The 24261-nt window shown below is 46.1% G+C and overlaps 1 protein-coding gene across 1 annotated transcript in view; it reads left to right on the top strand.

The window, feature by feature from the left end:
* LOC122793692 (disco-interacting protein 2 homolog A-like) overlaps positions 1-24261 on the top strand; it is a 2141448-nt gene that overhangs the window by 591376 nt on the left and 1525811 nt on the right. The window contains exon 2 of the mRNA XM_044061912.1: positions 11976-12047. Coding sequence (XP_043917847.1) covers positions 11976-12047 — 72 coding nt within the window. The remainder of the gene's footprint in view (positions 1-11975; positions 12048-24261) is intronic.

Below are 24261 nucleotides of genomic sequence, written 5' to 3'. Positions count from 1 at the left end.
TCCTTACCTCTCAGCCCAGGGCTTCCTTTCCAGGCTCCAGTCCCAACTCGAGAGCTCTTTACAGATGCCTCAGACAAGGGGTCGGGAACCTCCATTAGCTCTCTCAAGGATTAGGGTTTCTGGCCTCTTCATCAGAGGTTAGGACACATTGATGTAAATGAGATGAGGGCCCTGCTTCTAGCTCTTCAAGCTTTTCATTCATTCCATCTTTCATCCCGGGCCCCTCAAGATCTTCACAGACAAGACAACAGTGATGTGTTGTGTCAACAAACAAGGGGGTGCAAGGTCCTGCTTTCTTTGCAGACTAGCTCTTCAGGTCTGGGATGCAGCTCTCTTGTAACAAGCGACTCTTCAGGCTATTTGCATTCCCTCAGCACACACTGTAGTGGCAAACTTTTTGAGCTCATGAATGGTTGCTTCACAAAGATGTGTTTCTGGACATTGTCCACTGGTGAAGTATTCCTCAGAAGATCTTGTTGCCTCCCTTTTGAACAGACAACTTCCTCTGTTCTCTTTCAGAGTTCCACATCCTCTGGCTTGGAAAGTGTGGACGCCTTGTCTTCTTTGGAAGGGGTATGTTTGTGTATGCCTTCCCTCCCCTTCCTCTCTTGCCATGAGTCTTGCACAGTATCAGGCAGGACTCTCCCAAAATCTTGCTGGTGACTCCCTTTTGGCCCAGACAGCATTAGTTCCCCATTTTCACTTGGCCAGTGGCAATCGCCACAAGTTACTTCACTTGTGTGTACTTTCTCATTCAAGACCAAGGGTCTCTTATCCATCCTCACTTCCCCACTCTTAAACTGATGCTGTGGGTAATAGGGTTTTAATCCCTTTTAGGCACCTCTTTTCTTTGAACCTACTTTGGGTCCTGCAGGAGGCCAAGAAGCCAACTAGCAGGAAATCTGTTTATCCAAATGAAAAAGATTTTCTGTTGAGTGCCTCTCTTGCTACCAGGATCCCCTGTCTGGAAGTTTCTCTGGCTCTTTGTGTGATCTGCTCGAGGCTGGGTTAGCATACTCTTCAGTTAAAGCTCACCTGTAAGTAATTTCTGCTAGTCTGCCCTCGACTCTTCCTCTGACCTCTAGAGTTGAGATCAAGCAGTTTCTTAAAGGCATCCTCCATGTCAAGCCTCCCACGAAGCCCATTTTGACTTCCAGTGACCTCAGTTTTGTTCTTGAAAAAAGTGGATCAAGCTCCCTTTGATTCTGCTGCTTCAGTTTCCTTACAGCACTGTACTTTGAAGACGTTCTTTTGGCTCTCACTTCAGCTAAGAGGGTGTCTGAACTTCACATACTCATGGCTGTTCCTCCTTTCTTAGTTTTCCACAAAGACTGTGTTTCTTCATACTAACCCTCCTTTTATGCCCAAGGTAGTCAGAGTGATTTCTCAAAATCAGTCTGTTCATTGCCCCCCAAGTCTGCCAGTAAGAAGGTTCTGCACAACCTTGGATTTGGTTAGACAGCTCAGATGTTTGTATAAAACTAAAGATGTTTGCAGATCTGAGCAACTTTTGTTTCCTTTCATCCCAGGTCTTTTGGTTTAGCTGTTTCTAAGCAAACCATCTATTCCTGGATTTTTAAAGCCATTTCTTTTTGTTTTTTTCATGCTAAATGTTTTCCACATCAATAATGGCTCATTGGACCAGGGCTGTTGCTTCCCAAGGGGCTGGATACTATTTCCATCCTTGAGGTTGCTACTTTCTTCTGTTCATACATTCACTGGTTTTGCCAGGGCTATCCTGCATGGGTTTGTGGAGGGCTCTAGGTGCTGTCCTCCTCCCAGATATCCTCTTGAGCTTTTGTACTCTACCGTCAGCTTTGAATATTGCAACAGTGCTATGGAAAGGCATAGTACAGTTGTGTAAAATCTTACCATAATGGTAGATGCCCTTCTATTCAATGTTGCGGTATTCTTTCCCTCCCTCCTGTCCCCTGTGTTCTAGCCTTTTTTTTTTTTTTTTGCCTTTCTGGCTCAGGGGCGCTCTCCTCCTCCTGGATGCACATATTCTTACTTGTCCCTGGGAATGTTCCGTTCTTTCTGGGGCTTTGTAGTTCTGAGCATGTGTCCATACAGCATATTTTTGCCCTATGTCTTGTGTGGGGAGCATATATGTGAGGTAAGGCACCTGCAAGTACTAAAAGCTTTGGTATTCTGGTGAGACTTTGGGTTATCTTTTGCAGGCGATCCCTTCAGTTCTGTATACTGCAACAGTGAAGAGAAAGCACAACTACTGTTATGGTAAGATGTTACACAACTGTACTTTGTGACAACTTGGGTACTTCTTGCAGGGCAACTGCCACAGGATCAGTTATACTCGGACATGCTTGGCTAAAAATCTACCATTGTCAGACCAGGTTGAAGCAGAGTTATTGGATGCCCCACTTGGACAGAGAGTTACTTTTTGGATCCCTAGCTAAGCAAGTCTTCAGGAAACTAGACAAAAAAAGTAACACAGATTAAAATTCTTAGAGTTCTACTTGTCCCCAGCTCCATGATACAGTAGAAACTACCTCTCTAAGCTTTGGGCTTTCCCACCTAGATAAGATGAAGGGAAGCCGCCTCATGCAAAAAAATAAGACAATCAAGAAGATGGCAGCCAGAACAGCCTCAGAGATTGGGTGCTCCCAAAGAGCCCATCCAGCACAGAGAATCTTAGACTTTCGGCTTTTCCCGGTTATGGGTCGCCACAGCAGAACTCCAGTCCACTCATGATTGGCAGTAGATTTTTACGGTGCCGAGTTGCCAGCCCGACACCCAACCTTCAATGAAGGCACGCCCATTCATGCTCGCACCTACCTGCATGTCCTTAACGTCACTCGATCGCAGGGAGGATATGCAAGCTCCACACAGAAGGCGCTCTAGCAGAGAATCTAACGGGAGAACCTCTTGCTATGAGGCGACAATGCTAACTGCTGCACCACCGCGGCTTTTTAGATGTTAATATTTGCTACCCTTTCTCTCGGCAAGAGAGATGCTAAGGATCCTAGGGTACATGGCTTCATGTATCCTAGTGGGCTGTTTAGCAGAGCTTCAAATGAGGAAGATGCAGTGCTTTCTCAAAATGTCTGCGAACAGCACTCTGTCCTTAGAAATCCTCTTTCCCTTGCTCCCACGCCACAGGAGGGAGCTTGTATGGTGCAAAGACACCATACAATACAACCCAGGAGCAACCGTCACTCAACATCAGGCAGACAAGTCCATCACTACGGACTGTTCTGATGTAGCTTAGGGAGCCCACCTAGGTCCAGTGAGGATGCTTGGAATTTGATTCCCAAAACAGACACAGGTGCATATCAGTCTGAAGGAAATGCTAGCATTTTTTGTGGCCATGAAAGCTTTCAAACAGCATTTGACTCCAGGAACTCTGCAAATTTGGACAGACAGTACCAAAGTCATGTGGGACATACATACATAAACTAGGGGAGGGTGACTTCTGCAGGCTTACCAGACTGATCTGGATGCTGACCCAGGGCTTGGTGATCACTCCCATTGTATCGTATGTACCAGGCTACACCAGTATTCTAGCAGATTTCCATGTGCAGCGACTTAATTAGATCCAAGCGAGTGGATATTGAAAAGGGAAGTGTTCCTAGATCTCACTATGCCTCTTTGCTTCTACCTAGAACAGACAACGTCTGAGACTGTGCTCCAGAACCCATCAGGAGTGAGCCTGGAAGACTGACGCTTTCACCTTCACATGGAGGCAAAAATTCATTGCAAAATGGAAAAAATTCTCTTTATGGTGTCATGGCCAATAGACTCCTCCAGCTGAAGCAGACATTCATTCTGTACTGCTTTACCTGTTTGAACAGGATCTTTCTTACTCCAGCATAAAGGTTCATGATTTGGCAATTTCAGCTTGCTTGTAAGACTACACCAGTGTTCTCTCACCTGAACATGAAACTGTTTGAGGGGTGATGCACTTGAGACCTCCCAGGAGGGTCCTTATCCCCTGCATGGAATTTAAATTATGATCTGAAGTAGTTAACTTCATTTTATCTGCAACTTGTGGGCATTCGGATCCGTATTGGATCCGAGCCGGCAACTTTTTTTCTAGCATCTGCTCTGAGCTCCTCCCTCTACCGATAATGCACTACCATCTCCTACCTTCCCCCAGATCTTGTTTGCCGTGCCAGTAATGAACATCGTGGTTTCCTTCGCTCTGAGCTCAGGGATAACAAGTTTAAAAATCCTTTGTCTTTAGTTTGTCTGAGTTAGTTGTTTCCCTTCCTCCCCCACTAGTATATTGCTTGTTCATCGGTTAGTTTAAAAAAAAAAAAAAAAAGTTTTTGTTGTAAAACTCTGTAGAGTAGTTGTTGGGCCTGCCCTTCCCCTAAGTGTGTTTTGTCTGTGGTGATCTTGTAGGGAGTGTGTTTGGTGCAGGACCGTGGCTGATCAGCCAAACTCAGTGTTTAAGTGCACAGAGTTTGGCCATAAGCTCTCAGCGGCTGATGGTCACACTCTGTGTGTTATTTGTTTGGGAGTGTCCCATTTGTCGACACAATGTGCAATCTGCACTGGGTTTAACCCTACAGCCCTCGGGGATCAGAAGGCCAAATTGGTAGCCAAAGGCCTTCTCCCTGCATCTGTGCTGGAGTCTGCCATGGCCTCGGTATCTATCACTCATCATCCCGCCCAGACAGGGACTCAAACTCCCATTTCTTCTGGTGCTGGGTCAGGCAAGGAAAAAGCTGCAGTCAGTGTAGTGGACAAAGACAAGGGCAGAGAAAGGTGCAAGGAGGACAGGGACAATAAAGGGATAGACCTGGCAAGAGATCCTTGGACAGGGAGCTCTTTCTTAGTCCCCCTTCTAAGTCCATGAGGCCAGTTTCTCCACTGCTTTGGTCTCCTCGTTTTCCACCGGAGCCACTGGAACCTTCAGATCTAAGGCCTTCCTCGCCCTCACAGCGTAGACCAGCCAGATCCGAGTCAGTGGCTTTTTTGCGATCGACTCTGAGCTTATCGGACTTAGACATGGACAGGATGATGTGGAGATTCATTCAGACCCAAATACAGATGGGAGTCTTGCCAGGCCCCTCTCCCTCCGGAGGGGGGGACCTCCATGCCTTTTTTCCACCCCATCTCTCCTTCCCCGATCCATACATCGGCTTTGGGGCTCTTGGATCAGAGATTTTTTGGAGCTGGTAGCTCGGCGCCGACTGTTTCCCCAACCTCGACTCCGGCTGTTACCTTTAGCTCCTCTGACCCGACTAGTTCAGAGCCAAGTGACTCTCGGAGCTGCGGACAGGGAGTTGGACCCGAGGAAATGGATTCTTTGGCTCTGCCTCTTTTGGATCCGACCCATTTCCTCGGACCTCAGGCTACCCTTGCTTCTGCTCCGGTCCCTGCTTCAGATCCCGGGAGTGCTTCTTTCTTGCTGGGTGCCAAGGAGGTATGCTGTCCTTCGGCCTTCGAATTGGTGGAGAGGGTTCTCTCCTGGGGATTGAGATCCCAGCCCATTCCCTTGGATTCCACCCAGACCCCTCTGGATTTGGCGACGACACCCTTCATCCTGTCTCAAGGACAGCCCATGCCAGAGGATCCCCAGGTTATTCCCCCTGAGGAGCCCCCTGCGGCTCACTAGTCCTCTTCAGAGAGTCCCACTGAAGAGGGCCACCGCAAGCGCAAAAGGAGGCACTTGGACTCCCCCGAATCCCTCACTACGGACACAGACTTAGAGGAAGGAGAAGGTTCCCCCAGGTCACCTCCTGAAGACGTCTCCTTTGGGAGACATCATGGAGATCCTCCGCCAGAGGGGAGGTTGGTCAGCCCCAAAATCTTCTGTGGATGAGTCAGTGTTCCTGGAGGCCTTTGGCACTGGCCCATCTACTTCTTGGGTGTCTCCTTGGTGGACTTTATCACCATACAGGCATGGAAGGAGCCTGACACCATAGAGCCTATCCCCAAACACCCAGACAAGATTTCATCTCCCCCTACTGACAGACAGTCTTGGTCAAAAGGAGCCCCAGTTGATGCTATGTTGGTCGCAGCGGCCACCAAGAAGGAACTAGCGCAGGAGAGTTCCTCGGTCCACCCTGCAGACAAGGAGTCCAGGTCGGTGGATAGGTTTTGGAAGCACGTTTATTCCTCAACTACCTTTTCAGTCTGTGCGCTGAACTATTTGGCACGTGATCGGGCTTCAGCGAGACCTTGTATTGGAATTCGCTGAGTCACCCCCCAGAGTTCTTATTGCCGCAGGACAAACAGCTGTTCTCTGCGAAAATGTCGACTCTGAAGTCAATATCGAGCATGCCTATGCAGCTCCTTTCCCATGCCATGGAAGGAGCAGCTAGGGCGACCGGGACAGGCATAGCCATGAGGCGTCACGCCTGGCTCAGGTTGTGTCAGTTCACGGACCCTTTCAAGGCGTCATTTATTAATGCTCCCTACGACGGTTCTTCCCTTTTCGAGAAGACAGTACATGACACACTTGTCCAGAGCAAAAAAGACTGGAAGACTGTCTGCCTTCGGGATCTGCTTCTCTAACCCTCACTGGTCCTTCTCTAGGAATCAGAGGGCAAAAGAAAATCTTAGTTTTCCCGAGATTCTCAGGACAACTATTCCCCCAGAGGCAGATGGGGACAGGATCGATGCCAACCCAGAGGTAGAGGGGTCCCAGGAATTTTGGGTATAGGGAACTTTTTTGTGATAGACCCGCTCAGCAGCCCTGAGGGGTTGCCCGGCTGTCCTACTCTGGAGGCAGTCTGGGGGAGATTGTCCTTACACCCAGCAGCATGGGAGTCCATAACGACAGATCGCTGGGTGTTACAGATTATATCCAGAGGTTACACTATCCCATTTGTTGCCCCTCCAAATGTTCCAAAACACCTCCCATATGTTCCACCCACTCACAGGGAGGCTGCAGCTCTAGAGGTTTCAAAGCTGCTTCTCAAACGAGCCATCCAACAGGTCCCCCCCCCCCCCCCGATCAATCCGGATCAGGCGTCTACTCAAGGTTCTTTTTAGTGCCAAAAAAGACTGGGGAAACCAGACCCATTCTAGACCTATCAACTTTGAACTGGTCGCCAAACAGACATTCCGGATGGTCACCCTACAGTCCATTCTACCTTATCTCGGAGAGTGCGACTGGATGTGCTCGTTAGACCTCCAGGATGCTTACTTACCACATCAAGATCCACATAAGCTCCAGGAGGTTTCTGTGCTTCCAGCTGTGAGCCAGGCACTTTCAGTTCAGAGCCCTACCCTTCGGTCTCACCACAGCCCCCAGGGTATTCACCAAGGTAATGGCAGTTGTAGCGGCTCAGCTGAGGCTTCAGGGTATTCATATATTTCCTTACCTGGACGACTGGCTCTTTGCTGCATCCAACAAGTGTCTGCTTTGTCTGGCCCGAGACTAATTTATTCAGATGGCAAATCTATTGGGGATTACAGTCAATGTTCAGAAATCCCATTTGCAACCAGTATAAGTTTTAGACTTCATCGGGGCATGGCTCGACACTTTGCAGATGAAAGTATTTTTAACTCCATACAGGATCTTACACTTCATGTGCCACATAGCTCAAATAGCAAACTTCAAGTCTCCAAAGGCGAGCGAGGTTCTGGGCTCCATGTCTGCCTCTATATCGATTCTCCCTTGTGCGCACCTTCATATGTGGGTTCTTCAATGGACTCTGTTCAATGGTCTTGGCTAGACCTGTCCATGGATTTTCCGATAAGGATCAGTCACGTCTGCAGGATGTCCCTTCTTTGGTGGTTAAATTCACCGATTATAGAAGGACACCCCTTTGCGTCATCTCCAGTCCAAGCCACAGTGACCACAGACTCCTCCCAACTCGGGTGGCGGAGACATTGTTCGGGAAGGACAGTCCAAGGCATGTGTTCCCAGTCAGAGACTAAGTTGCATATAAATGTTCTAGAGATGAGGGCAGTGCTTGTAGCATTGGAAGCCTTTCACACTGCCCTTCCTCTCGGATTGATTGCAATTTAGTCAGACAACATGTCGGTTGTCTGGTATATCAACAAGCAGGGGGGAACCAGATCCTATCCCCTGTGTCGCGAGGCCATGAGTGTGTTGGGAGTGGGCGATTTCCACCAGTCAGTTTCTGATAGCAACGCACATCCCTGGGAACTCCAACATTTTAGCGGACAGATTGAGTCGGGCTATTCTGATGCCGTACGAGTGGTCCCTGAAACAGTCAGTAGTGGAGGAGATATTCCTTGCATGGGGTCAGCCTTGCTGCGATCTCTTCGCATCTCCTTCCAACGCGAAGTGCAGCGAGGTCTTTGCTCTGATTCCCTCACCAGGGGAAGCCCCCAGAGATGCTCTAGTCCATGTTTGGCCCCCCGGGCTTCTGTATGCTTACCCACCATTACCACTCATTCCAAAGTTTCTTCAGAAAGCTTGCCTACTGCGGTGCAAAGTTATCCTCACTGTCCCATTCTGGCCTCGTCAGGTTTGGTTCCCATTCCTTTGGTCTCATCTCTTAGCTCCTCCATGGGTTCTGGATCCCTGCCCGGATCTAATCTCACATCCTTCAGGTGTTCGCCCGCCTGATGTGGGCAGTCTCAGGCTGACAGCTTGGTTGCTCCAGTTCCGTTGATTGCCAGGACTCCCCGTCTTTCAACCCCAGTAAAATCCATATTGGTGGCTTCTCTTAAAGATTTCACTAGGAAACTTTATCTCAGTAAATGGAAGCGTTTTTCCATTTGGGCCTCTCGGAGAAACCTAGATCCCTTTACAGCCCTTGTTCCAGCAGTGTTGGATTTCTTGTCTGGTATTTTTCAGCGAGAAGCTAGCTCCTCCACAGTGAAAGTACAATTGGCAGCCATTTCTAATTTTCATGTTGGTGAAGACATCGCCTTAGCCTCTTCTAGGCTGTGTAAGGCTTTTCTTAAAGGCACTTATCTTTTGCGCCCTCCTGTCAAGGATTCAGTGCCCCCTTGGGACCTTACTTTTGTCCTACATTCATTGGTGGCTCCTCCATTTGAACCTGCAGCATAGATGGATTTAAAATTTTTATCTTGGAAGGCCGCTTTCATAGTCGCCATTACATCAGTTAGGAGGGTTTCTGAGCTTCAAACTCTGTTTGCCATGCCTCCTTATTTGGTCTTACATAAGGATAGGGTCTCTCTCTGTACTAATCCTTCTTTCTTACCTAAAGTGGCATCTGCAGTAAACATAAACCAGTCCATTAATCTGCCTGTTTTCTTTCCTAATTTCCAAAACAACGGCAAATACAAACTTCATTTGTTAAATGTTCATAGACACCTTCGCTTCTATCTTCGTAGAACAAAATCATTCTGCAAGTCTGACCAGTTGTTAGTTTTCTTTTCCAAATCCTTTTTGGAAAAAGCTATTTCTAAGGTTTCTTTGGCCAGATGGATCACTCTTTGCATTTTGCATGTCTACAAAACAAAAGGTTTATCTCCTCCTGGTATTGTTAAAGCTCAGTCTACCAGGTCCATGCTGACTTCTGCTGCCTTTTGGTCTAGGGTTTCTTTGGACGACATTTGTGCAGCAGCAACTTGGGCCAATTCACATACCTTCATTTCCCATTACAAATTAGACCTGATTTCTAGAGTTAGAGCATCCTTTGTTCTGCGGTGCTCAGGAATATCCTTCCATAAGGGCCTCCCAGGATTGGAGTAGCTGGGGACTCTGTCCCACAGGTTGCAGATAAAATGAAGTTAACTACTTCAGATAAAGAAGTTATGTACTCACCATAATGTTCCATCTGAGTAGTTATACTTCATTTTTCTTCCCTCCCTCAGTCCCCCAGACCTTGTCCTGTCAATATTCAGGTTTGGTTCATTGGGCTGAGTTGCTAATGTATTTAGTTGCAGCAAACTCTATCTGAGGGAAGGTAGGAGATGGCAGTGCATTATGGGTAGGGGGAGGAGCTCTGAGCTTGGAGCAGATGCTAGAAAAAAAGTTGCCGCTTTGGATCCGAATACCCACAGGTTGCAGAAAAATGAAGTATAACTACTCAGATGGAATGTTATGGTGAGTACATAACTTCTTTTTTTGTAAAATTTAACTGTACTGCCCTTCGAACCAGCTGCCTCTTCTCTCCTCAAGATGCTCACCTTGAAGACAACCTTTTTATAGCTGTCACTTCGGTCTCTGAACTGAAGTATGTGATAAGTATGGACCCCCTTCACTGTCTTCCACAAAGATACAGTAACCCTCAGAACTTAACCCTTCATGTATGCCCAACGTGGTTTCTGAACTCTGCCCTAACCAGGTTATCCATCTGCTAGTTTTCTTCCCAAATTCAGAGAACAGTACAGAAAGAATCTTCCACTCAGTGGATGTCCAAAGATCTGGTACTACCTGGACAGGGCAGACCAGTTTGTGTCCTTTGCAGAGGGAAAACAGGACTGGCCTGTCTCAAAGCAAACCATCTCCAAATGGATTGCAAACTACATGAGGTTCTGTTATACACACTATGGAAAGCCTGTGCTTGGCTGCTTTAGAGCCCACTTCACCAGGCATGAGGCAACCACCACAACCTTCCTCAGAGAGCCCACCAAAACAGTCTTGGAGGTAGCTGCCTAGAGTTCTGTTCACACCTTCATAAAACATTGCAGCTTGGGTCAGGCATCCAGGGCAGGGTTTGCCTTTACCATCCTACAAAATATTTCCTAAAAGTACTACTTTATCTTGTCCACCTTCAAAGCAGCTTTGAGAATCTTCCAACGGATTAGTACTGCAGTGTTGTCTACGAAGAACATAGTACATTTGTGTCCGACTTACCATAATTGTAGCTGTTAGAGTACATCACTGTTGCAGTACATTTTCTCTCCCTCCTACTGCTCTTCTAAGTTGGGACCTTGTCTCCTGCTGCTGCTTCTTGGTGTCTTTCTGGCTTATCCCAACCATCTCCCTTTATCTTCCCTTTTGCATTCACTACCAAGACCAGACAGTTGGGGGAGGTCATGCTCTGTCCTCTGGTACCAAACTGCTTTCCTAGGTAAGAAAGACCTGAAGATGTTGCCGACTGACGCCTTACTTGTACCCTGATGTCTGTCATAAAACATCCATCAGCTTGGGATAAGACTCTGGAAATCAGGAAGTCACCGGCTTCTGCACAGCAAGACATCCCATGGATTAGTACTGAAACATTGATCTACTCAAACATGTAGATTTATGGTAAGTGAGGCCTAATTAAGGTTGTTGATGGTACTGATGTCAGATGCGTCTCTGCCGTGGGAATCCCATGATGGTAACTCCCTTTAACCCATAACAAAATTGTCATTGTTGCCAATAAAATGTTGAAGTTTTTGTTGACATTTTATTGGATTAGAGTACATCACTGTTGCAGTACATTTTCTCTCCCTCCTCCTCATCTAGGTTGGGACCATGTCTGCTGCTGCTGTATGAAGGAATGTTAAGAAGCATGAGCTGTTCCAACTTTCTTGAGGGGGGGGTATTAATGGACATGTCTTGGGGATGCCTCCCATCAGTATATCTTTAATGTAGACAGGAGACCTCTTGGGAGTAGTCAGTTTGATGGGGAGGCTAGACTAGACTGATGCTTGTGCAGAAGATGCAGTCCATCCAAGTGATACCCTGTGGCTGCAGACTTTGCACAGCCACTTCTTGAATGTTTCCTGAGCCTGTACATCTGTATGGAGAGTAAGATGTAAAGTAGAAATCCCCTGATGGCCAACATGTATGACTGCCATGATTTTTTTAAACTCCTATGGGAATTAATGGAAAAGGTAGTTGCAATTAACTATGATTGGCCAGCTTGTCAGCAGGAGTGGTGTCAGAAGATAAATAAGCACACCTTATTATTGATATTATAAACGTGTTGATGTTAAATTTCAGTTTAATCCAGGAAAATACTGAGAGCTGTGGTGTTTGTAGTAAGAGTTTGTATATGTATTGAGTGAATGTCTTCTCAGTACTTTTTGTATAGATTAATGTCCTTGTTGCTAACTCTTTTAGTAAGTTGCGTGAAGTCTGTAGTTTGTTTTCCTTAATATTGCAATCTGTTTCCTTTGTGTAGGAGACATCACTCAGAAAGGCTATGAAAAGAAGAGAGCAAAGCTGTTGGCTCGTTATGTACCACGCATTCAAGGTAAGGAATGACGTCATCTTTTCACAATAGTTGTAGGTTTATGTTTTTGCACAGTTGACATGTGTATGTGGATCAGATAGCAGTAATGTTAAGGACGCTTAACACAGACTGGTCTTGAATGTGAATCGTGATTTTTGCCACTCTCAGTGAAAGGCGCAGTACTTTGCACTCTTCTCTTTAAGAATCCTCATAGTTTATCCTAGCCAAAGATTAATGCATTGCAGCTAACTTAACATTTTATCTTGTATATGTATGTTCCACTTTTAATGAAAAAAAATCAGAACAAAATGTATTGAGAAAGTGACTATGCTATTTATTACCAAAACGGTGCCCCCTTAAGTATGGCATGTTCCCATCCCTTCTGTTATTTAACCACAAGCCTACATGTTTATGCAGTGTAACCGGATTACATAACTGATCTTAATGCACTTTAATTTACACAGAACCTTGCCCTTTGAGGCACAAACACGGTGCAGAAATATTGATTGGATATCTAGTGGCTGTTGCTATGAGAGGATGTGTGAAGTGCATCTAGCCACAGGGGTATATTCATTCATATATCAGTACCTACACTTTTGTTGCAATGTGTCACAATTTACAGAGAAACTAAGTTCCTTCCCACTGTTTGTCCAGCTGTGGTCTCCTGTTTGCAGATGTGGCAGAAAGGTGGCTGTATTAAGTGCTAAGAGAGTGAAGGCCTGAATATCACAAGCTTGTGTGCCCAAGTGTTCATAAAATAGCAGATCACAGATTCTTTTGCCTTAGCCCTTTGTGTGAAGAACCTGACTGTTGCTGGGACCACAATTTTTAGATGGTGAAAGTAGACAAAAGGTCCACTGGGAAGTATCAATCTTGAGTAATGAATCTGTGTTCTTGTCATGCGAAGATGTGCACATGGTCATGAACGGACTTTGGCTTTGAGGCTCAGCTACAAGTTCTCCAGACATATGGAAGCTTCTAGTTGCTGTCCAGTTAACTTCAGATGAGAATGCAACCTTATGGTTGGTGTGACTGAAAGTATGGATACCTAATGAACCACAGTGACATTACTTTTTAGTCGCCTCCTTTTTAGGAGTAGGCTTTGAGTAAAAGACGAAGGAAATACTTCCCTGTACCCTTTGACCTTGGTGATTGGAGGTTCTGAATTTTAATCTCCCTGTAAATATGCATACACATACACACACACACACACCAGAAATGGAGTTTTAACATTGGATTATCACTTGCTTACAGTAGTTTAGCATGCCCCCACCTAGTAGCTTTCCTGGCAGAAGACTCAAAGATGTTCTATAGCAGTGCTTCCTCCAATGATAGATTTTGAAAACCTGTCTTTATAGTAATTCTCCTTAGGAACACACACAAAAATCTTTAGAGTCATGAACTCCAATCTAGAGTAACCATCCCTCTGCTGTGTAGTGAAGATTGCACATTGTTCTGATCACACCTGCAGTTTAATTGTATGGGTTTCCTTGTCTCATTCAAACCGATATATTTTAAAAGGCAGACCGCACATTATTAATGTTTTAACTTAATTTGATAGCATTACTGAATTTGAATTATTCGATATGTGATTAAGCAGCTCAAAGTGTGAGAAGATTACCTGAATACATAAGGCCAAAAAAAATGCTTTAATTGTGCACTTTAAAAGAGTTTCCTGTGATTTAAATTTTGCTGTCCAGCTTGCCAGAAGTTAGGAGTTTGATACTTCATTAATTGACTGCCAACAGGTATGAATATGTCAGTACTACTTTGGGTAGACAGTCCTAGGAAACCTAGGTTGTGCCTAAGGAGAAATCAGTCAGTCAACCTTTGCAGCATAACTTTGTGTGTGTGCGTGCTCTACCATTGACTCAGATTTCTATCAAGTCTGAGTGAGGTAAGCAGATTACCCACATTGACCGTCATGATAAATGTTTATTATTTGACCTCAATATATAAGCATAAACCTTGTAAAATTTGTATAGAGTTTAGTGAGGCTAGTTTAGGGGGCCACCTTTGCACTTATTTGCTAGAACTTTAAGTTAAGGGAAAGTTCCAGCAGAGGTCTGTTTCCAGGCAGACTCCACTTGATGTCCTATTCCTATGTTGCAGTATTCTAGTTGTGGGATTTCCTGCCCTCAGGCGACTCGTACGTTGGCTCCTATACAAAAGCTTCAGCTTGGCTGTTGCAACTGCGTGGGACGTCGCACGTAGGGCCATAAATCAGGGGCCTTAAATGTGGCATCTGCACGCACAATCCTCAGAACTTTTCAGCCGCAGACCTACACATCGTACGATCACTCCTTCACAGATGTCACTTCGATAAAGGTAAGTAACCAGTTAGGTTTCTGTTTTTTCTTGTTCTGCCAATTTTTATGGCTTAGGCTTGGTTGTTGTAGCCTTTAGCTGATGTCAGTTAAAAAAAGGAAAGTGCCAGTGCAGGCGCCAGATACCCCATAAAGATGCCCATGATAGGTATGTTATTTGCTTAGGCCAGGAACACTATCATTCAGCCTGCTCAATTTGTCAATCTTTTGTGCCCAAGACCCTATGCAGTTGTCTGGCTGCTTTAAACCTCTACTTGGAAAACCAGCTCCTTGAACGGTTAGCCCTTAGAATGGATCCCGCTTAGGAGGCCACACCTGAATCTCTGCGCAAGAAGGCCAAGATTCCTAGGCCTTCCTCGCCTGCCGCTCCTCTTCCCAACACCCCACCAACTGCTGATCTAGGAGTTGAGGTGCGTTCGCTGGATCTGTTGACCGGCAATGTCCCTTGAGGAAGCTGTTGCTCAGCAGATGACCGGCACGTCCTCTGAGCTCAGCTAGACACCGATTGCCGACAGTGTCGAGGGGGAACCAGATGTTCTTCATCTCACATTGCTGCAGTCCTTACATATGGGTAGTCCGCTGTAAACTGACATCAGGATGTCAGGGTACTGGTCCGATGCAGAAGCAGCGGATGTCAGAAAAAGTGAATAACTGTATTTCTTGTGGGAAACATATAGATTATCATTCTTTGTGCATTCCTTGTTTGGGGCCTGAGCACGACGTGGTTGGAGTCGCTTGTGCTAGGTTCAATGGTTAGATTGTGCTAGGCTGGTCTTCGTAAGCGTGCAATTATAATATGAGACAAAACAGTTAAACCCAGGCAGAGGAGGAGCTGCCCGCTCCGACGCCGGTTCTTTAGAGGTTTTCCAAGAGAGTGGTTCCGACGGAGACTTCTGGAGTCTCAGGGGAGACTTTGATTTTGCAGGATGTGGCCTCTCAGGAGGCAGGTCAGGCTGAAGGGGCTTCTCAGGTTACTGTACTCCCTCCCTTCCTAGGGTGGTTAGGCCCTCTCCTTCTGTTTCCAAGGCTTCTCCCAGAGGCAGGCCAGGTTTAGCTTCTGTTGGTGTCACTCCTAGTTCTGCAGGGTCTGTGCCTAAGAAGCACATGCTTAAAATGGCAGAAGATTTGATTACTCTGATTAGAGGTTCTTTGCCCCTCCTGATAAGAGGCCTAGGGTGGAGCCAGAGTTGGGAAGTTTTGAGCAGGCTGATGTTTCAGAGTCTTCGGCTGAAGACTTGCAGGAGTACTCTCCTTATTCTGATTCTGATGCAGATGATTCCACTCCTTCTGCTTCTCCTCCAGAGGATTTTTCTTTTCAGAGACACTTCATTCTATGAGGGAACATTTTAAGTGGGAAGGTCAGGACTTCTCTGATTCACGGAAAAGGCTTACCCCTGTTCTGGATGTTGTGGAAGATGTGTTTTCAGAGGCTTCACTTAATCCTGATTCTCTGCCTCCTGCGCCTGTTAAACCGGATAGGTATTACAGGGTGCCTGAGGCTCATAAATATCTTTATAAGAGTCCTAAACTATTAGTCAGGGACCTAAGGGTGTCAAGGCCTCTGTTGTAAAAAATCCGGTTCCTCTAGATAAAGAGGCCAGAGCTTTGGATAGATGGGGAAAGAAGGTCTATACATCTTCTACCTTAGCTATGAGGGCTTTGAATTGCCAGTTTCATATGTTGAAATATCAAAACTTTCTTCTTTCTCAATTGAAGTCTAAGGTGGATGCTCTGGCGGAAGGCATTGAGTGTAAAGAATTACAAGATTTGGTGCATGTCTCTGAACAGGTGGGTAAGCATTCTTTACAATGTGGTTTTGATGCTGTGCAGGCCTCGTCCAGGGTGGCTGCCACTGGTTCAGTTCTTCGATCAGAATTTATCTGACCATGTTAAGACAAGGATTTTAGATGCTCCTTTGCAGTCTGATGTGTTGTTTGGTTCACCTGTGGAATCAGTCTTGAAGAAAATGGAAGACAAGGCTAAGTCTATGCAGGCTGTTAAAGATCTTATGATTCTCAGTCTAAGAGCTCAGAGTTCTTTAGACCTAGAACAGGAGTTCACCTGCACAATCTTGGCAGGGGCCAGTCCTTTCAGCTGCCAGATCCTTCTTGCCTGGCAGCACCTTTGGGAGGAAGGTTGGCACTATTCAAAGTTTGATTACCCAAGACAAATGGGTACTGGATATCATACACCAAGGTTACAAGTTTTATTTCCATACCTTGCCTCCTTTCAAAGGCATGCCTCCTCAGCAAAGACTAGAGGCTCGCAAAACACATTTCGTTCCTAGTACCAAAGAAAGGGAACACATGGAGACCAATTTTGGATTTATCTATCCTCAACACATATCTGGACATTCCCAAGTTCAAAATGTTGACGCTACAACAGCTTTTACCTCTGCTGGGCAAAGATCACTGGATGGTGACTCTGGATCTCAAGGAGGCTTACCTTCATGTTCCAATCAGGCCCAGTTGCAGGGGCTGGGACTTTTCATTATCAGTTCTCTGCATTGCCCTTTGGCTTATCTAAGTGTTCACGGTTCTGGCTCCAGTGGTAGCTTTCTTCAGGCTAAGAGGAATACAAATCTATCCTTATTTTCATCATTTACAGTATGTGATGGCAGTGTTAAGATGAAGTCCAGTCTAGTACCCTCTCAGGACATGTGCTTTCTGGGTGTGAGACTGAATACAGCATCCCAGATGGCCTTTGACCCCCGACAAACAAAAGAATCTTCTCTTTACTTCCACCAATTGTCTCAGGCTGACTGCAAGGACAGTCCTTCAAGCCTTGGGGTTCATGGCATCTTGTATTCTGGTACTTCCCAATGCCAAACTGCATATATGGTATCTCAAAATGTATGGCTGCCAAGATATGGACACTGTCATTCAGATAATACCTTGCATTCAAAAGGAATTTTTGTGGTGGGCTCAGGAATGTCACCTAAACAAGGGACTCTCTGTGACCCAACCAGTCAGATTCTAACGACAGATGCCTCAGACAAAGCTTAAATGGGTACAAGACACGTGGCCTGCCAGACTTCAACATTTACATATCAACTTGAAGGAGATGTTAGCAGTCCAATTTGCATTGATGGCTTTCAAGGATTTACTTCTTCCAGGGCAGGTGTTGATTCAAACAGACAACACAACTGTCATGTGGTACATCAATATCCTCTATGCAGACAAGCAATGATTTTGTGGGAGACTGCTCTCAGTTTACAGCTAAATCTTCAAAATTATGGATCCCCACAAGTGGAAATTGGATCCTCATGTATTTCAGAAATTGACAGTGTTATGGGGAACTCCAGACATAGATCTGTTTGCTTCTCCACTAAATTACCAGTTGCCAAAGTTTTGCACAAAAGGTTTCATCCCACAGCTTGGAAAGTGGATGCTCTCATTCAATTTGCCTTTCCACCTCTGCCTCTCCTCCCAAAGGTACTCCTGAAGGTCAGACAGGACAAGCCAACCATGATTTTAATAGAGCACTGGTACCCATTACTGAGAGTCTGGTACGGAGCCTCCATGGCCTTTGCCTTGATTCCTCACCTGCTGTCTCAGGAGAACAGTCATTTGCTCAATGTCAAACTTCACTCTCTACATCTAACAGCCTGGCATATTCTGTTTTAAACCCTGGAGGGTCTCAGCTTCCACAACAAGTTTTGAATGTTATTTTGGAGGCCAGAAGGCCTAGTACAAGGAAAGTTTTACGAGATAAATGGAGGAGATTTTATTTTGGAGTACAGCAAAGGACTTTGATGTTTCTAAGCCTAATTTAAGTGTTGCTCTTCAATACCTTACTGAGTTATTGGACAAAGGTTTGTCCTTCTCCTCTATAAAGGTTCATGCTGCAGCAATTTCTGCTTACTATGACTGTGACCCACCATTATTTTCTCATCCTTTGTTTAAGCAATTCCTTAGACTGCTTGGGATCTCAATTTTGTGTTGGAGAAACTCACTCTACAACCTGCTGAGTTGAAATATTTATCGTGGAAGACTGCTTTTTTGGCCATTACCTCTAGAGAAGGGTTTGAGTTACAGGTCTTAATTTTCCACAAGGATATTTATGCCTAAAGTGGTTTCTAGTGTGGCTTTAAACCAAACTTTTCATTTGCCTACTTTTTATGCAAACCCCCAAAATAAAGGGGAGAGGATTTTGCACACTTTGGATATACACAGTTGCGATATTATTTGAGCAGAACTAAAGGGTTCAGGCAGTCTCAGCAGTTGTTTGTTTCTTTTGCTTTGGGTTCTCAGGGCAAACCTGTTTCAAAACAAACTATTTCGAAGTGGATTGGGTTTTGTATTGCTTTCTGTTATTACCATCATGGTAAGGAAATTCCAGCTGGGATTAGGCCTCATTCCACTAGGGCTACTGTCACTTCAACAGCGGGTGGCTACTAAAGATATTTTGGAGGCAGCTACTTGGAGTTCAGTGCATACTTTCTCGAGCATTACCCACCTTCCACTTACTCTAAATCTAGGGCTGGATTTGCCACTGCAATTTTACAGGGCATTTTGGCTTTATAGCCCCTAGTGCTTATAGTTTTGCCATCCTCCCTTACCTCTGCTTTGGGATTCTACCCATATGTAAGGACTCCAGCAATGTGAGATGAAGAACATAGTGCAGTTTTGTACCTACCATAAATGTAGATGTTCAAGATCCACATTGCTGCAGTCCAATACCCTCCCCTCTGTGTTTTAGAGGTGGTGGTGTGGTTTGGGTTGTACATATTGTAAATATGGTTAGTGCAGGGGTGGTTGGTTATTTTGCTGTTTTTGGCTTTGGCCTTTCTTGTTAGGGCCTTCTGACATCTGGGGCTTGTACCCTGACATCCTGATGTCAGTTTTAAGCGCTTGACGACGCGCCAGCCTAACTTTTGGTATTCGGCCGCACCGAGGACAGCGGACTACCCATATGTAAGGACTGCAGCAATGTGGATCTTCGAACATCTACATTTATGGTAGGTACAAAACTGTACTTTTCGGTGGTACCTTCGACCAAGGATCCAGACTTCAGAATTGGTAACTTCGAAACCTGACACCAGGCCAGTCCCTGCTTCTACCCCAGCCAAAAAGAAGCAGAAAACTAAGCATACCTCCGCCCCTACAGAAGCCAAGCCAGTTTGGCAGGCCTTTGTTTCCTCTCTCATGCAGGCTTTTATGGCCCTTAGGCCTGCAACCTCAGCCACCACTTCTCTGCCTTTACTGAGCCCTAGGCCTGCATCTGCCTCTTCCCTCCCACCCATTACCTCTGAAGTCAGGGAGGAAGAGCAGGATTCTTCTTTTTTTCCTCAGAGGATTCAATTTCATATACATCTCAGATTGCTTCTCTCCAGGAGTACTGCTCCCCTGATGAGGAATCTGTGAAAGGGGATTCTCCACCTGAGGATATTACATTTGGTGAGACCATCACCAAGATGAAAGATTATTTCAAATGGGACTCTTCCCAAATGTCAGATACCCAAAGGAAGTACTTTGAGCTGATTCAAGTTGAATTTCCATTACCTTGGGCTGTCCCTCCAGTTCTACCTGCTTGCTTGGATGCCTTTAATTCAGCTTCTAAGGCCCCAGACTCCCAGCCTCCAACCCCTAAGCATTCTGACCACTTCTATAAAGTACCAGAAGAGCAAAAATTCCTAATTAAGCCACCCTTGGTGGGCCCAGCTGTGATTGCCACCATTCCTGATAAGCAGTCGACTGCAGCCTTCCGCCTCCCTCCTACCCTCAGATAAAGATAGCAAATATATGGATTGGATGGCAAAGAAGGTATACACATCCTCCACCTTGGCTTTCTGAGTCATAAATTATCAGACCCACATGACTAAGTATGCTCTCGACTTAGTGTCCCAAGCCGCCTCCATGCTAGCTTCTTTTCCTGACAGTCCCAGTAAGACTGACATTACCTGTAAGCTGTCCTTGGCTCAGCATGTAGCCAGGCACTCCAGATGCAGTTACAATGCTGCAGAAGCATCTGCCCGCTCTGCAGCATCTGCTTCTGCCCTCAGGAGGTACTCCTGGTTGAGACTGCAGAATTTGCCAGAAGACTTTAAGTCCAAGATCTTAGATGCCCCCCTGGATCACAGTGTCCGTTTTGGTAAACAATTTGCAGACCTTTTCAAGAATCTGCAGGCAAAAAAGCAAAGAATTACAAGACATTAAACATCTGCTGGTGTCCCCATTCCCAAGTATTATTGGAACTACCCTGCTAAAACCACCTTTGTAAGACGTAACCCACTGCAGACAGCTGCTCCCTCTTCCAGATCTAGAAGAGGGACTAGAAGACCTACCTCGTCCAGACCTTCTGCTCCACCTCCTCAGCCCAGACTATCCTTTCAGGGCAGAGAAGGACTCAATAATGCTTGACTGCTTTGCCCAGTTTCCACTCTCAGCTCACCTTTCCCATTGTCTCCCCCTCTGGCAATCCATCACCACAGACCAATGGTTCCTATCCATTATTCAGAAAGGTTACTTCCTATCCTGGAAAGAAAAACTCCCCAGGACAGGCATCCCATTTTCTCCCCAAAAACCAACTTCATCTTCCACAAGTTTTGTCAGACCTTCTAAAGCTAGGCACCATACAACCTGTCCCCCCAGGACAAGAAGGAATGGGATTCTACTCCAGTCTCTTCTTGGTTCCGAAAAAAGATGAGCCCTGGAGACCCATCTTAGACCTTTCCTTTCTAAATCTTCATATTCAAGTACCCTCCTTCAGAATGCTGTCTCACCACACTCTGCCGCCTCTTATCCCAGCCAAGGCATTCATGGCCACCCTGGACCTAAAAGAAACCTATCTGCACATGCCCATTAGGACTTCCCACAGACAATTCCTGCATTTCTGTGACAAACCTATCCCTCTCATTTCCAATTTACTGCCTTGCCCTTTGGTTTATCCGCTGCCCCCCCCCCGCCATGGCCTTCTGCAGAACCCAGGGAATCCAGATTTATCCATACCTGGACGACATCCTAATACTAGCAGAGTCCAGAGATACCCTCTCAAGGCATCTGCACTTCACCATGTTCCTGCTGCAAAATCTAGGGTTCACCATCAACCTCCCAAAGTCCATGAACCCAGGCCAGGACGAGATTTTCCTAGGCTGCAGAATCAGAATGGACAAAATGAAGGCCTTTCTCCCACAGGGCAAGGTTTTGTCCCTAACTTCCAGGAAACTGTGCACTCCCAGAAGATAACAAGGCAATTCATCTCCTGGGATTAATGGCAGCAACCATCCCCATTCTACCACTGGCCACATGTGCAAGCTACAGTGGTACCTCAAGAACACTTGGTCCCACCACCAACATCCCTTAGAACAAGTCATTCCCCTCCTTCCCTGTCCAAAGACAGAAATCTGCTTGTGGATCCTGCAAGTCCACCTAAACCCGGACCTCCCTCTTCAACCCCCCACCCAAACAATACATGCAGAAGTCTCGGGTTCAGGTTGGGGGACAACTCTGGCATCCTACAAGATTCAAGAAAAGTGGCATCCTTCTGTACAGGCCAAGCATATCAATGTCAGGGAAATGACAGCAGTTTTACTAGCTCTACAGACCTTCATTCCCCTTCTCTTTCCAGGGATACTCTTGATAGTGACCAACAATGCCGCTCTTATGTGGTATCTCAACAAACTGGGAGGAACAAAGGCCTATCAGCTGTGCAGACTGACTCTGCTGATATGGGATCAAGCCTCTCGCCACAACTTGGTCCTGAGGGCGACCTACAGCAGATCTCCTAAGCAGGACTTCCTCCCCACAGCACGAATGGATGCTGGACAGGGAGGCCTTCCTAGACATAGTCCACCGATGGGGTACTCCACAAATAGATCTGTTTGCCTCCCCCCAGAACAGGCAGCTGCAGACCTTATGCTCAAAGACCTACTCCCCTCTAGCATAGAGAATGGATGCTTTTAGCATCTCTTGGGAGGGGAAGTTTCTTTATGCCTTCCTTTCCTTCCCACGGATTCAGAAAGCCCTCCTGAAAATCCAGAAGGACAAACCAAAAATCTTTAGTGACCCCCTACTGGCCAAGGCAGCATTGGTTCCCCCTACTTCACAATCTAGCCAAGGGCAGTCACTACAAGTTAACCCTGCAAGGTGGACCTACTGACACAGGACAAAGGAACTCTCCTCTACCCACACTTGCAGATGTTATCCCTGACCCTGTGGGTGATAAACTTTCGATTCCTTTCAGACAGCACTACTCAGAGGATGTGCTTTCAGTCCTGAGGAAGACAAGGAGACTTAACACCAGAAAACTTTACCTAGCTAAGTAGGAAAGGTTTACAAAGTGTTATGTGGACAAGGGAAGGGACCCCTGCTCGGCTGATGGCCCCCCTTGTCCTCTCATGTGTCATTTAATCAAAAGCAGACTCCTACTCAGTGAAAGTACACCTTTCCGTTATATCAGCCTGCTTGCACCTTGATCCCCCCCCTTACTAGCCAGGCTAGACATAAAGGTCTTGCACATGAGACCACTAAAGAAGCCTATCCCTCCACCCTTGGACCTTAACTACATCCTGGAAAAACTAACCCAGCACCCCTTTGAACCGGCAAGGTCTTCTTCCCTACTGATGTGTACATGGAAAACTGTCCTTCTGGTGGATATCACTTCAGCCAGAAGAGTGTCAGAATTGCAGGCCCTAATGCCCCCCCCCCACACACACACACACACCACCTTCCACAAGGACAGTCACCCTGCGAACTAATCCATCCTTTATGCCCGAAGTGGTCAATGACTTGTCTCTAAACTAATCTATCCATCTACCCACTATCTTTCCCTCCCCCACTAATGAAGGGGAGAAGATACTGCACTCCTTGGATGTGCACAGGCAGCTAAGATTCTACCTGACAAAAACAAAAACCATTAGGAAACTAAAATCTCCTTCCTCCCTTGTCCCCTTTTTTAGGCAAGAGGCAAGACCCAGCCCATCAGTTCCCAGGCATGTCATTGCATGCTCTCTCCACTCTCTCTCTCGTTCTCCATGGAAAACCCCAGAATGGAAAAAAACTCCCAGCCTCAGGGCAGGCAGTAAAGGCCCATTCCATCAGGGCATCCATTCATACTCCAGCCCCTTTCATAAAGAGTCTGAAACCAATATCCACACTGGAAGACCAAACATGGTCCACTAGGACCACTTTAACCAAACATTACAGAACTGAGACCAAGCAATCACCCAGGCTAAGCAGGATTTCTTCGCCTCTGCCCCACAGGGTACCTCGTAAGCTGTACTATCCAACACAACTCTTAGACTGAGACATAGTGCAGTAAATGTGCTGCCACTGTCTTTCTTGGATGATAGAGTCCCGATGTCTGCCCCTCCACTATTGGGTGAGAACATGTTTTTTTTTTTTTTTTTTTTTTCCAAGAGGTGGTCAGCTGAATCTCAAGCTGCTCTTACTCTTGGTTACTTTGTGTTTGTTTTGGGCATTAGCCCCTTTCTGAGCTGCAGTTTTGGCCCTTTAGTTCTGGTGTTGACTCCCTTAGTGTTTGCTCAGCCAAGTTATTTCCTTCCGTTTTGGATTCACTCAGAGAAGTTCTGGCACTGGGGGGGTTTCTGCATACCCAAAATTGTGTTTTTTTGGAGAAGGGATTGTGTGCCCTGCTGGTAATGCTAACCCAGCCAGGTGCTGTGTGCTGTCTTGCCTGCTCCATTGTAGGATCTACAGCATCCTTTTCCTCTTTTGGGTGGCTTGGTGGACTGTAGGTTTCAGGACTGTGGGCCTGCATTTTTAAGAAAGTTTTTGGCTTAGTGGGATACCTATAAGACCCTAGAGAAGTCCTAGAAGAAATATACCCTTTTACCATCACATGATCACCTATATGAGACATGAGCAGTCTGCATTACTACGGTCTCCTCTGGAATCCCAAAATGTAATTTGTGAGGGCTGAGAGAAAGAGAGGTAACAGGGTGACAC

Source organism: Protopterus annectens, chromosome 2.part0, assembly GCF_019279795.1.
Source record: "Protopterus annectens isolate FY-2018-M chromosome 2.part0, PAN1.0, whole genome shotgun sequence".
In the NCBI taxonomy this organism is placed as follows: domain Eukaryota; kingdom Metazoa; phylum Chordata; order Ceratodontiformes; family Protopteridae; genus Protopterus; species Protopterus annectens.
Note: the sequence above shows the minus strand (reverse complement) of the source record. Positions and strands in the feature narration are given on the sequence as shown.